Source organism: Leucopleurus acutus, assembly GCF_964270905.1.
Source record: "Leucopleurus acutus genome assembly, chromosome: 10".
In the NCBI taxonomy this organism is placed as follows: domain Eukaryota; kingdom Metazoa; phylum Chordata; class Mammalia; order Artiodactyla; family Delphinidae; genus Leucopleurus; species Leucopleurus acutus.
Genome location: NC_139153.1, coordinates 36,845,672 through 36,859,039, shown reverse-complemented (window position 1 = coordinate 36,859,039; position 13,368 = coordinate 36,845,672). Strand labels below are relative to the sequence as shown.

Below are 13,368 nucleotides of genomic sequence, written 5' to 3'. Positions count from 1 at the left end.
CCAAGCGCTGCACTGGGCAGAGGATATGGTGATGAGCAAGACAGACAAATCCAAACCCAATAATCACAACACGGACTGAGCAGCAGGGCAGCCACAGGTAGCGGTGCAGAGTCTGCCTGAGTCTCCCTCTAAGATCCTCTGAGTCTACAAGAGGGCCCACATTTGAGGGCCGGTCCTCACAGCAGCCTCCGCAGGTTTGCATATTCACGATGGCAGCTTTCTGGCAGAAACAATCATGTCCTGCTCTACAAAGGCAGTGGTATTGAAAATTTTTCCAGCAGATGGAAAGAAAGTGACTTGTGGGAGGGGAGTGCCTTTCTCTGTTCTGCATGGAGGTGCCCTGTGGGTTTAGGGGGTCCTGCCCATGGGGTAGTTATGCTCAAGCATGTAAAGCCCTGAGCCCCATGCCAGGCCCATGATGAGCACTCAGGATTGGAAGGAGTTCCTAGCACTCCCAGGTCTCTGTGGGCTGTCACAGCCGAGATGGTCCTTAGAGAATGGGGCATCCCAACCCTCATTTCCTTCCACCTGGGGAGACTGAGACACAGAGAGGAGAAAGGGGAGGAGGGCACACCTGTCCCTGACACGGGCCATCCCTGGGCCCTCCCTACTTCTGGTCCCTAGGTGGACACAACCATTGCTGAGGAGTCCCGGAATTCAGTGCAAGCAGAGGAGATCAAGGCCAATGAGAAGGCCAGGAAGGCACAAGGTATTGCTGACGATGCCCAGAAGGATCTGGATGAGGCTCTGCCCACCCTGGATGCAGCCCTGGCCAGTTTGCGCAACCTCAACAAGAATGATGTGACCGAGGTGGGTGGCTAGGCACCTCCCAGGCTTTTCTTGACATCCCTCCCTGGAGCCCTCTTGGGTCCTGGCCCCTAGGCCCTCCTTCTACACATCCCTTGAGGGTCATATGTCAAGAGATGAGGGCAGAACTAGGGCTTGAATCCAGCTGCCTGCCCTTACCTCCTTGTATCAGCCCCCAGGGCCCGGGCAGGTGCATGAGGAGAGCTTTGGGCCTTGAGAAATGAGCGTACAGGACCTCGTGGCCAGGCCTGGGTATATGGGGGAGCAGTAGTTGCCATAGGCTAAGGCAGACTTTGGGGGATCCCCGGGTGTGCTCTTTGTCTGTAGTGGTAGGGACTTGGCTGGTGGGGCCCACCCTGTCTGGTTGTCCCTGCCTGGAGGTACCGTACCACTCCGTGATGGACCTCCCCCTTCCCCACTCTTGGCCTGGCCCACAGGTGCGTGCCATGCAGCGGCCACCCCCAGGCGTGAAGCTGGTCATAGAAGCTGTGTGCATCATGAAGGGCATCAAGCCCAAGAAGGTCCCTGGAGAGAAGCCTGGCTCCAAGGTGGATGACTACTGGGAGCCAGGCAAAGGGCTGCTGCAAGACCCCGGCCGCTTCCTGGAGAGCCTCCTCAAGTTTGACAAGGTGAGCGTGCCAGGCACCCAGCCAGCTGGGAGTGAGTGAGGGCAGGACCCAGCTGGGCAGAGAAGTGAGGAGAGGAACCGGCCCCCTCCCCGCCACCAGCGCTGGGGCCTCCATCCTATCTCACTCTGCCTGCAACACACACAGCCCTGTGGCCACAGAGCTGATGGGACCAGATCCTGGTACAGAGGAGCTCTCCAGCTGGTGGGGGAAACAGACGGACCGACCAACAGATGGGTGTTGAGGAAATCAGGACCTGGGAAGGCTCCTATGCCCATAGGACATCACCCACAGTCACTCCAAGGCTCCGCAGCCTGGAGATTCTCTCTCCTGCTCTTTTTTTCCTGAAACCCCCATGGCGCTGGCCAAGACCTTCCCTGGCTGCTCAATCATCGCCTCTCCCTCAGCCTTAACACCTGAGGTTTAGTGCCTGTCTGTGTCTGGATTTCTCTGCCTTCCTGTCTATCTGGGGTTCTCAGTGTCCATGGGCATGCTCTCTCATGGGGCTGCTTAGGGTTAGGTCAGCCTGGAGCCCGCAGCCCTCTTGGAGGGCCCCTTTCCAGCCCAGAAATTAGTCCCACGCGGGCCGCTCCCTCCCTCCCCTACCATGTGTCAGTGTTGGAGCCCTGGGCACGTCCCAGACTGCACTGGGAGGGCAGAGACAATGGCCCATCTCAGTGACAGCTGGACTCTATGGGCTTCCCCATCCCTCTAACTGAGCCCAAATCAGGAGGCTCACGGCCAGCACTCAGGTTCCCCTGGTCCCAAGCTCTGACCTCTGGGAGCTCATGAACAGTACAGATTCCTGGGCTCATCCTGAATTACAGAGCTGGATTCTCCCAGGGTAGGACAAGTGCTCCAAGAGTATGGTGAGCTCTTGGGGTAGGGATTATTACATTTGAACGTGAGCCGGGTTGGGCATCAGAACCACTCACTCGTCTCCACATCAGCCAAGAAGGAGCCCTTGTCTCTAAATGGGTTTTAAATGGGGCCTGCATATTATCAGGTCTTCATTTTTTAAATTTTTAATATTTATTTATTTATTTAGGCTGCGCCGGGTCTTAGTTGCGGCACGCGGGACCTTCGTTGCGGCATGCGGGATCTTTTTAGTTGTGGCGTGTGGACTTCTTAGTTGCAGCATGCATGCGGGATCTGATTCCCTGACCAGGGATTAAACCCGGGCCCCCTGCATTGGGAGCGCGGAGTCTTACCCTCTGGACCACCAGGGAAGTCCCTGTATTATCAGATCTTGAGGTTGTGTCATTTCTTGAGAAAGAAAAATCTCTGATCATGTTATTTGAAATCTTAGAATACAGAAGATCCTCTTCTGGCCAGCTTTTGTGGGTTGTGTCTATTCCCTAGGGAGGACACCTGTACTGAGGCCTACACGGGGCATAGCGGCAGGAGCAGGATGCCCCTCAGCCCTGCAGAGCCTTCTCTGTCCTCCCTGGGAAGCAGCCCCCTGAGCCCATGGTTCCCATCCCCAGGACAACATTGGGGAGGCGGTGATCAAAGCCATCCAGCCATACATCGACAATGAAGAGTTCCAGCCGGCCGCCATCGCCAAGGTGTCCAAGGCCTGCACCTCCATCTGCCAGTGGGTGCGCGCCATGTACAAGTACCACTTCGTGGCCAAGGCCGTGGAGCCCAAGCGGGTGAGGGCTGGGTAGACCTAGGGGGCAGGGGAGAGGGCGTGGGCTCCTCTGGGCACCAGGAAAGCTGGTCCTGCGCCCTCTGCCCGCAGCAAGCCCTGCGGGAGGCCCAGGACGACCTGGAGGTGACACAGAGGATCCTGGAGGAGGCGAAGCAGCGCCTGCACAAGGTGGAGGATGGCATTGCCACGATGCAGGCCAAGTACCGAGACTGCATTGCCAAGAAGGAGGAACTGGAGCTGAAGTGTGAGCAGTGCGAGCAGCGGCTGGGCCGCGCCGACAAGGTGTGAGGGCCTGTGGTGTGGCCTGCCCCCGACAGGCTGGAAGGGCCCGGGTGGTAGGGGGGGTCCCAGGGTGGCTGTCCACACCCCCCACACTGGCCACCTCGGGGACTGCGCCAGGCAGGGACACCCAGGCCCCCGGCCCAGCCTCCCAGAACCCACCCCATGGGCTGTCCTTGCAGCTCATCAACGGGCTGTCGGACGAGAGGGTGCGCTGGCAGGATACGGTGGAGAACCTGGAACACACGCTCGACAACATCTTCGGGGACGTGCTGGTGGCTGCAGGCTTTGTGGCCTATCTGGGCCCCTTCACGGTAAGGAACCTCCGGCCCCGCCTTGAGGCCTCACCTCCATGAGGGGTGGCCTGAGGGGCGGCTCTTCTCTCACTCATTCAACAAGCACTTCTCAGGCACCCCGTCTGAGCCAGGTGCTGTTCCAGGCACTGGGGATATGGCAGCTCACAAAACAGCCAGAAAACCTGCTCCGGTGGGGCTGGCCTTCTAGAGGGAAGTGTGAGTTCACACTGCCGTGCTTGCTGTGTGCCTCTCATTCAATCCTCACAGCTGCCCTGATGGGTGGGCATTGTTGTTCTTATGCTGGTTCCACAGATAAGGGGCTGAGGATTGTGGAGGCCGAGGATGTTCCCCAAAGTGGGGCTAGAGCTCAGGCCTCTGTCTCCATGTCTAAGCTCTGACCTCTGCACAACTGCTGAGCGTTGGGGTGCAGGGGGAAGTGGGAGGGCATCGCGGCTGTCTCAGTGGGGTGGCCCTGAGCCTGGCATCTCCCCAGGGCCAGTACCGCACGGTGCTCAACGACAGCTGGGTCAAGCAGCTCACGACTCACCATGTCCCACACACCTCCGAGCCCACGCTAATCGGGACTCTGGGGAACCCCGTGAAGATCCGCTCGTGGCAGGTGCCCACCCTGGGGGGCTGGAGCAACTGGGCTGGGCCTGCAGTGTGGTCGGGCTGGGCCAGGAGCCTCCCGCCTCCCTCCCACCCTCTTTCCTGGGTCTGCTTAGAGATGCGTCTCCTGAGCCCGCCCGGGGCCAGTCAGAGGCTGGTGGGTAGGAGAGGAGAAAGCCGAGCGAGTGGTACAGATGCTGGCTAACTGTGGGCAGAGAGGTCAAGGGGTGCTTATGAGAGTGGGGGTGGGGTGGGAGAGCAGTGTCCAGAGTGAGGGTTACGAGGTCGTGTCCGAGCTAGACCCTGGAGGACAGGTAGAGTTGGCGCAAGGAGAGAACCAAGAGGCTCAGGCAGAGGCTGAGCGTGAACACAGTCCGGGAGGGCTGATGGGCTTTACTGGCTCCGTGAAGATGGTCTGACTGAGCAAGGACTCAACAGGCATGAGGAACGACTGGCCCAGCGAAGGAGGGTGTCGGGAGCCAGCCAATAGGAGGGAGACCAGTCCTGGGGGCTGAGACCTCAGGACTGCCCTTCACCCTCAAGAGGGTGCAGTAAGGAGAAGGGAAACACAGCCAAAGCACAAGGTTGGGAGTGGCTGGTGTCCCAGCTGAGCCTGCTGTGTGAGACCCCCGACCCAGCCCGGTCCCCCACAGGTTGCTGGCCTCCCCAACGACACACTGTCAGTGGAGAATGGGGTCATCAACCAGTTCTCCCAGCGCTGGACCCACTTCATTGACCCTCAGAGCCAGGCTAACAAATGGATCAAGAACATGGTGAGCCTACCCACCGGGTGCCACCACCCCACCCAGCGGGGCTTAGCAGGTGCAGGGGGAGTAGCTGAGCCTCAGGCTGGTTCTCAGCCCCCGCGGCCCCCACCCGCCCCCTGTGCCCACAGGAGAAGGACAGCGGGCTGGACGTGTTCAAGCTGAGCGACCGCGACTTCCTGCGCAGCATGGAGAATGCCATCCGCTTTGGCAAGCCCTGCCTTCTAGAGAACGTGGGCGAGGAGCTGGATCCCGCCCTGGAGCCCGTGCTGCTCAAGCAGGTGGGCCTGCAGCAGTGGGGGTGGGGGCGGCCCCCTTCCCCTGCCTCACTGGTGAAGCCCAAGCCACAGCGCTTGCCCATCCCACCTGCCACAGACATACAAGCAGCAGGGGAACAAGGTGCTGAAGCTGGGAGACACGGTGATCCCCTACCACGAGGACTTCAGGATGTACATCACCACCAAGCTGCCCAACCCACACTACACGCCCGAGATCTCCACCAAGCTCACCCTCATCAACTTCACCCTGTCTCCCAGGTAAGCCCTTGCTCCCTGGGACCCCCAGCATCAGCTCTGCCTCAGCCTGCCTGGCTGCCTCCTCCCACCCCCAGGCAGAGACTCAGTGGGTTTCCCCCTGAGGCCCCGCCAGCTTCCTCCCAGGCACTCTGCATTTCAGGTCTTTCTAGCCCCTCCACGAACTCCCTTTACTTGCCACTGTTTCCACCTGAGAAACCCCACCCTCAGATCATCCTGATCCCTGGTCAGGAACCCCTCCCCCAGCCTGCCTGGCCAGCACTAGCCCCACCTCATCCGGATACCTTTCCCCACAGCCCTTGCTGAGCCCTTGTGTACTCACCCCTAGAGCTGTCCTGGAGCCCTGTGGGGGGCATACTCTGGCTCCCTGCACCCAAGCCGTTTCCTGCCCTTGCTGCCCTAAGCCCAGGCACTATAGCTTTTGCTGACCACCCACAGAGAGTGCTAAGGCCTCCATGCCAGTGGCCACTATGAACCTCTCCACAGACAAGGGGGTGAAGACATCCTTAAGTCCTGTTCCTCCCCATCACCCCCAGCCCCCTCCTGCTGAGAGGGAGTTTTTCAGACCCCAGCAACTCACATGTTCAACTGCCTGGCCCCTGCTGGGATTCCAAGCTGCCACCTGAGGTCTCGCTGAGAACTGGTCACTTTGAAGCCAGGCTCTGCCTTAGCCCTGCAGCCTGAGACAGAGGCCAGGCCTCCCAGGCTGACACCAACAGGGATGCTAGGCTCTTTGGAGCCCCAGGAGCACAGGTACATAGGTCAGCAGGCTCAAGGCTGGCCTTCCAGGGCCCACCAGGTGTCACAGACATAATGTCCCCTACCCCTGGCAGTGGCCTAGAGGACCAGCTGCTGGGCCAGGTAGTGGCTGAGGAGCGGCCTGACCTTGAGGAAGCCAAGAACCAGCTGATTGTCAATAATGCCAAGATGCGCCAGGAGCTGAAGGACATTGAAGACCAGATCCTGTACCGGCTCAGCTCCTCTGAGGGCAACCCTGTGGATGACATGGAGCTCATCAAGGTGCTGGAGGCTTCCAAGTTGAAGGCTGCTGAGATCCAGGTCAGCAACTGCCGGCCCACCCCTGCCTGCCTCTCCCCACCTGCCCCAGGCCTGCCCCCTATCGCCACCCACCTCTGCCTGGTGCCCTTTGACAACCTACCTGGGCCTGACCAGCACCCCCTGTACTGCACCCCCAGGCCAAGGTCAGGATTGCAGAGCAGACAGAGAAGGACATTGACCTCACGCGCATGGAGTACATTCCCGTGGCCGTCCGCACCCAGATCCTCTTCTTCTGCATGTCTGACTTGGCCAACGTGGACCCCATGTACCAGTACTCCCTCGAGTGGTTTCTCAACATCTTCCTCTCAGGCATCGCCAACTCAGAGAGGGCAGGTAGCCCTGGCACAGATGCACATGTTGACATAAACACCAGGCTCTACCCTGGCACAGGTGTGACACACCTGGATGCATTTCCACAGCGGGCACACACACGTAGACTCACACCCATGTCCACTCATACACATCCTCGTCAGGCTTACACTACGTAAGAACACACGCCCCTCCTACCCTCCTCGGAGCAAATGCCCCAAGCGGGTGCCCAGACTGCCCCTTTGGCTACTGGGGAGATGGGCTGGGCTGGGCCCCAGGGATCTTGCTTCCCTCCCTTCTCCCTGCACTGCCATCACCCCTCTGCCCTGCAGACAACCTAAAGAAGCGCATCGCCAACATCAACCGCTACCTGACCTACAACCTCTACAGCAATGTCTGCCGCAGCCTCTTCGAGAAGCACAAGCTGATGTTCGCCTTCCTATTGTGTGCCCGCATCATGATGAACCAGGGCAAGATTGACCAGGTGCGTGATGGAGGGGCGGCCAGGTCCTTTCTTGAAAACAGCCAGGAGGCTCTGGGTTAACTATGGCCCAGCAGCTCCTGTGCACATGTCTTCTCAGAGCCTTGAGAGCACTGGTGAGCACAGACAGTCTTGAGCCTCCCGGCTCATGGTCTCATGAGCCCCAGGTATTTCCTGGTGCGTTGGAAAGCACTGAAAGTCACAGCCACCACTGCTTGAGCCTTCACTGTGTGCCGGGTGCTGGGATCACAGCTACCCTCTGACCTACCCCCACAAAACCCCTGGGAAGCAGAGTTCTGATTCTTCCTACTTTCCAAGTGAGGAAACAGAGGCTCAGAGGTCAAATCCTTTGCCTAAGGTCACACAGCCAGGGAAAGGGAAAGAGGTGACACTAACCCAGACCTGTGCAACTGCCACCCCTAAGGGGAACTCCATTTCTCTGGCTGAGGATGGTAGGGGAGGCACTGCTAGGTGGGGCGCTGGAGACAGGCCTCAGGGCCTGGGCACTAGCCTCCCCTGTCCCTTGCCAGAGCGAGTGGCGCTACCTCCTGTCCGGGGGCTCTGTCCCTGTCATGAGTGAGAACCCTGCCCCGGACTGGCTGTCAGACCGGGCCTGGCGAGACATCCTGGCACTCTCCAACCTGCCGGCCTTCTCCTCCTTCGCCCTTGACTTCACGAAGCATCTGTCGGAATTCCAGGCCATCTTTGATAGCCCTGAGCCCCACCGGTGAGCTGGGACGCGGGGCACAGCAGGGTGGGCACATCCAGGGGCTGAGACCCAGGAACAGGCTTGCCCTGGAGCCTTCTCTGAGGGGCCACACAGGGTTGCCCTGCAGCTGTGACTACATCTCTTCCATGCCCCCGGCCATGTACCCCTGGACACCCCATTCTCCCCTGCTGTCCAGCAAGCAGAGACCCTGTGGCCAGTGCCCTCCCACAGGTTGGCTCTCAGGGGGACGTGGGCACTGTTGCAGGGAGCCCTTGCCTGGCATCTGGGACCAGTACCTGGACCAGTTCCAGAAGCTGCTGGTCCTCCGCTGCCTACGTGGGGACAAGGTTACCAATGCCATGCAGGACTTCGTGGCCACCAACCTGGAGCCACGCTTCATTGAGCCCCAGGCAAGTGCTGTCAGCCAGCACCTGGGCTAATCCCCACCCTGGGTCCCAGGATCCTAGCTGTACCTGGACAGACCACTTTGCAGCCTTGGTCAGGCCAGGACCCCTAACCACCCCAAAAAGCTCTGAGAGGTTCCAGGTCCCACCAGGAAGCCCCTCTGGGACTACTCTGGGGGCCCCAGGACCCCCCCTACCTCGCCCTGGTCGCCTGCCCCTGAGGAGAAGCTCTAGGTGGCCCCAGCATCTCTCCCTGCCCTGCAGACAGCCAATCTGTCATTGGTGTTCAAAGACTCCAACTCCACCACGCCCCTCATCTTCGTGCTATCGCCTGGCACTGACCCGGCTGCCGACCTCTACAAGTTTGCCGAAGAAATGAAGTTCTCCAAGAAGCTCTCTGCCATCTCCCTGGGCCAGGGCCAGGTAAGGGTGAGGGGGTGGGGGAGAAGGGAGCTGGTGGACTGGGCCAGCTGGTCCGCCACCACTCAGCACTCCTGTCCCCACAGGGCCCTCGGGCGGAAGCCATGATGCGCAGCTCCATAGAGAGGGGCAAGTGGGTCTTCTTTCAGAACTGCCACCTGGCACCGAGCTGGATGCCAGTCCTGGAGCGCCTCATTGAGCACATCAATCCCGACAAGGTACACCAAGGGAATACAGTACATCCATCCAGGACTGATAAGGCTAAATGAGATCGTCCCACAGAGCACTCAGCCCAGCCACCAGCACACAGTGGGCGCTCAGGAAGTGACACATGTAACACGTATCAACTAGATTAATCTTCCCAGTGGCCCCCTCAAGTAACTGCTACCAGTGACTCGCCCAAGGCCACCCAGCACAGACGGGTGACCCTGGAACTTGCCGAAGCCCATGTTCTTTACCAGTGGTCCCTGCAGCCTGGTCTGGCCCAGCCCAACCCAGGAGTGGAGTCAGGCTGAGGGTGGCTCAGGGTCCTTGGGTAGGAGGGAGCCTGGTGCTGGGGCAGCCACCAGGTACGGGTCTCAATGCTCACGTGGAGCGTGGCCACCAGGTGCACCGGGACTTCCGCCTGTGGCTCACCAGCCTGCCCAGCAACAAGTTCCCAGTGTCCATCCTACAGAATGGCTCCAAGGTGACCATTGAGCCGCCACGCGGGGTCAAGGCCAACCTGCTCAAGTCTTACAGCAGCCTCAGCGATGACTTCCTCAACTCCTGTCACAAGGTGAGACACACTTGGCACGTGCACCCCCAACCTGCCCCATCTCCATCACCACCCTTCACACCCCTCCGCCCCGCCCCCACCTCTGGCAGGTGATGGAGTTCAAGTCCTTGCTGCTGTCTCTGTGTTTGTTCCATGGGAATGCCCTGGAGCGTCGTAAGTTTGGGCCCCTGGGCTTCAACATACCCTACGAGTTCACGGACGGGGACCTACGCATCTGCATCAGCCAGCTCAAGATGTTCCTGGATGAGTATGACCACATCCCCTACAAGGTGGGCTGGGGATGGGCTGAGGGCGGGGAGCTGGGCGCCTGTGGGGGCCTGACCTACCCACCCCGTAGGTCCTCAAGTACACGGCAGGGGAGATCAACTACGGGGGCCGCGTCACTGACGACTGGGACCGCCGCTGCGTCATGAACATCCTGGAGGACTTCTACAGCCCCGCCGTGCTCTTCCCCGAGCACAGCTACAGTGCCTCGGGCGTCTACCACCAGATCCAACCCACCTACGACCTCAACGTGAGCACACACCGGGGCTATGCTTTAGGCAGCCTGCCAGGCTGGGGTCCTGGGGTGCCGTGAACACCTGGGTGCTGGAAGACTTGGCCCCAACCGGCCAGTAGTTCCTTTTCATTGATTGATCCATCCCACAAAGACAGCCCTGGAGCTCAGGTTCTGTGGGCAGAGTCCAACTCCCGCCTCTCAGCCCCTGCCCAAGAGGACTTTGTGAGGCTGGGAGGGGCCGGGCGGCTCCTCTGAGGCTGCCATGCCAGGTGAGGCAGTGAGGTGGGAAGCAGCCCAGACCACAGTCAGAGAGGGCTCCCTGAGGAAATGATGCTTCAGCTAAGATGTGTGAGGAGCAGGCAGGTGCTGGGTGGAGCACCCCAGAGTGTGGGTCAACAGTGTAAAGGGCCTGTGGCAGGAGGGGCTGTGACAGGTTTGAGCAGCTGAATGAAGAAGCAGGGAGCTAGGCAGCAGGGAGAAGTGGGCTAGGAGGGAGCAGAGGCCATGGAGTCCTGAGGGCAAGAGGGACATGCGTAAAGCTTGCGACCAGGGGTGACAAGTAGTGGATGTGCTCAGTTGGAGGGCTGTCCCGCAGGCTGGAGGTAGAGCAGGGCAGGGGCTTCAGCCGCAGCGCTCCTACCCTCCAGGGCTACCTCTCCTACATCAAGAGCCTTCCACTCAACGACATGCCTGAGATCTTTGGCCTGCATGACAATGCCAATATCACCTGTGCCCAGAATGAGACCTACACCCTGCTTGGCACCATTGTCCAGCTGCAACCCAAATCATCCTCTGCAGGCGGCCAGCACCGGGAGGAGGTTAGTGGCAGCAGGGGAAAGGGCCCAGTGGTTGAGCAGGACCAGTCTCCTATCCACCATCACGCCTGTTCCCCTGTGGGAAGGAACTCTGTGCATATAGAATTCTTTGCGCCCACAGATAGTGGAGGATGTGGCCCAGAACATTCTGCTCAAGGTGCCTGAGCCCATCAGCTTGCAGCGGGTGATGACCAAGTACCCTGTGCTGTATGAGGAGTCAATGAACACGGTGCTAGTACAGGAGGTCACTCGGTAATCCCCTGCCACCCCCAGCCCTGAGTCAGCAGGCCACTGAGCTGTAGAGTAATGACAGTAAAAGCTACACCAAGTGCTATAAACCCATTCTCTAACTCAGCCATATTTTTATTCCATTTTACAGATGAGTAAACCAAGGCCCAAAAAGGTTACATGACTTGTCTAAGGTCATACATTTACTAACAGCCAGAGCTGGAACTGGTACTCGGGCCACTCGACCCCACTGTATGCTCTTAGCCCCTATGTTCTGCCATTGGTTTTTTGTCTACTGCCTACAACTGGGGAGTGCGGATATGGCCACACGGCCCCAGACCACTGCCTTCCTCCTTGCCACTGCCTCCATAGGTACAACCGGCTGCTGCAAGTGATCACACAGACGCTGAGAGACCTGCTCACAGCACTCAAAGGGCTGGTGGTGATGTCCTTGCAGCTGGAGCTGATGGCTGCCAGCCTATACAACAACACTGTGCCCGAGCTCTGGAATGCCAAGGCCTACCCATCACTCAAGCCACTGTCCTTATGGGTCATGGACCTGCTGCAGCGCCTGGACTTCCTGCAGACCTGGATCTCCAAGGGCATCCCAGCCGTCTTCTGGATCAGCGGCTTCTTCTTCCCCCAGGCTTTCCTGACAGGCACCCTGCAAAACTATGCCCGCAAGTCTATCATCTCCATCGACACCATCTCCTTCGATTTCAAGGTCTGGACTCAGCCAGGGCCAGGTCAGGTGACAGGCTGGGGTGTGGCCCAGGTAGGAGGAGCACGGAGGCCACAGCTGGCTGGCAATCAGGGGAGCCCCTGAGAGGGGGTTGGGGGACAGGGAGAGCCAGAAGAGACCATAAGCCCCAGGGAAATCCCTAGGGGCAGAGCACAGACTGTAGGCTACCAGCTGAAACAGCAGGTGAAGGGGGGAGGCAGGCAGAGCCCTCAGGAGGGAGCTTGTGCCTCCTGACCCAAATCCTAACCGAGATTCTGGGTGTTTATATGTGAGGGGGCATCTGTGTGCCCGACCACAGGTGATGCGCCAGTCGGTATCAGAGCTCAAGACAAGACCCAAAGAGGGGTGCTTCATCCATGGACTGTTCCTGGAAGGTGCCCGATGGGACCCTCTGGCCTTCCGGCTGGCTGAGTCTCGGCCCAAGGAGCTATACACAGAGATGGCCGTTATCTGGCTCCTGCCAACGCCCAACCGCAAGGTCCAGAACCAGGACTTCTACCTGTGCCCCATCTACAAGACACTGACCCGTGCTGGTATGGGGCCCAGGGCGGGGAGCCTACACCACAGGTGGGGGCCCAGGGTTGGGCCAGTTAGGCTGACCCAGGTTAGCTGAACAGGATGGCTGACAGAGGTCAGTCAGCACTCACTCCTGAGACTGACTGGGCCAGGACAGAGCTGGGCCAGTAGTAGGCAAGGTGATGCCCAGGGGCTGGGCCCAGTCTGTGGGGAGTGGCCCCTGAGCTCACCATCCTCTTGCTTCCCTTAGCAGACCCACCTTGGGTCCTGGGAGGCCCAGCCTGCCAATGGAGGTTCAGAGGGGGTAACTGAGGCCTGGAGAGGTGGGGTGGGCCTGGGCTGGGTCCACAGGGAATGAGCAGGGGCGTCAACTCTCCCATTCCCATCCTCAATTGTCAGTGCAGTAACTTAGGGCAGGCCTGAGCCTTGGCCACACTCCCCAGACAGGCTTCCTCTTGGGTCAGGTCCCCTTCCTTGTCCCAAGCTCAGTTTGCCAAGTCCACTGCCTTTCTTTATACCCTGTTCCTGCCCTAGCTGAAGCAGACAACTTAACCTTCCCCCTTCTTGCCTGCTCTAGGAACACTATCAACCACAGGCCACTCCACAAACTACGTCATTGCTGTGGAGATCCCCACCGACCAGCCCCAGCGACACTGGGTAAAGCGTGGTGTGGCCCTCATCTGTGCCCTGGACTACTAGACCCAGACAGAAGGGCTGGGGCCATTAAAGCTGCATTTCCTAAACAGTCCAGCTGAGCCTTAGCTGCTTACACCAGGCCCCCTCTGTAGAACCCACTGCCAGGGAAACGGTGCGGGTGAGAGGCTACAGGGGCCTCAAGAG

At 59.5% G+C, this 13,368-nt stretch overlaps 1 protein-coding gene across 1 annotated transcript in view; it reads left to right on the top strand.

Annotated features, from left to right (window-relative positions):
* The window catches only part of DNAH1 (dynein axonemal heavy chain 1), a gene marked incomplete at both ends in the record, with an annotated part of 78,991 nt that extends 65,764 nt beyond the window's left edge, over nt 1-13,227 (top strand). Inside the window, 24 exon segments of the mRNA XM_082848906.1 lie at nt 625-810; nt 1,245-1,436; nt 2,921-3,088; nt 3,178-3,369; nt 3,549-3,680; nt 4,156-4,281; nt 4,925-5,044; nt 5,167-5,316; nt 5,411-5,571; nt 6,402-6,627; nt 6,765-6,960; nt 7,269-7,420; nt 7,948-8,144; nt 8,392-8,540; nt 8,799-8,953; nt 9,037-9,168; nt 9,558-9,728; nt 9,818-9,997; nt 10,066-10,242; nt 10,875-11,049; nt 11,168-11,294; nt 11,643-11,994; nt 12,311-12,545; nt 13,106-13,227. Coding sequence (XP_082705032.1) covers nt 625-810; nt 1,245-1,436; nt 2,921-3,088; nt 3,178-3,369; nt 3,549-3,680; nt 4,156-4,281; nt 4,925-5,044; nt 5,167-5,316; nt 5,411-5,571; nt 6,402-6,627; nt 6,765-6,960; nt 7,269-7,420; nt 7,948-8,144; nt 8,392-8,540; nt 8,799-8,953; nt 9,037-9,168; nt 9,558-9,728; nt 9,818-9,997; nt 10,066-10,242; nt 10,875-11,049; nt 11,168-11,294; nt 11,643-11,994; nt 12,311-12,545; nt 13,106-13,227 — 4,173 coding nt within the window.
* Between the last annotated feature and the right edge of the window lie 141 nt (nt 13,228-13,368).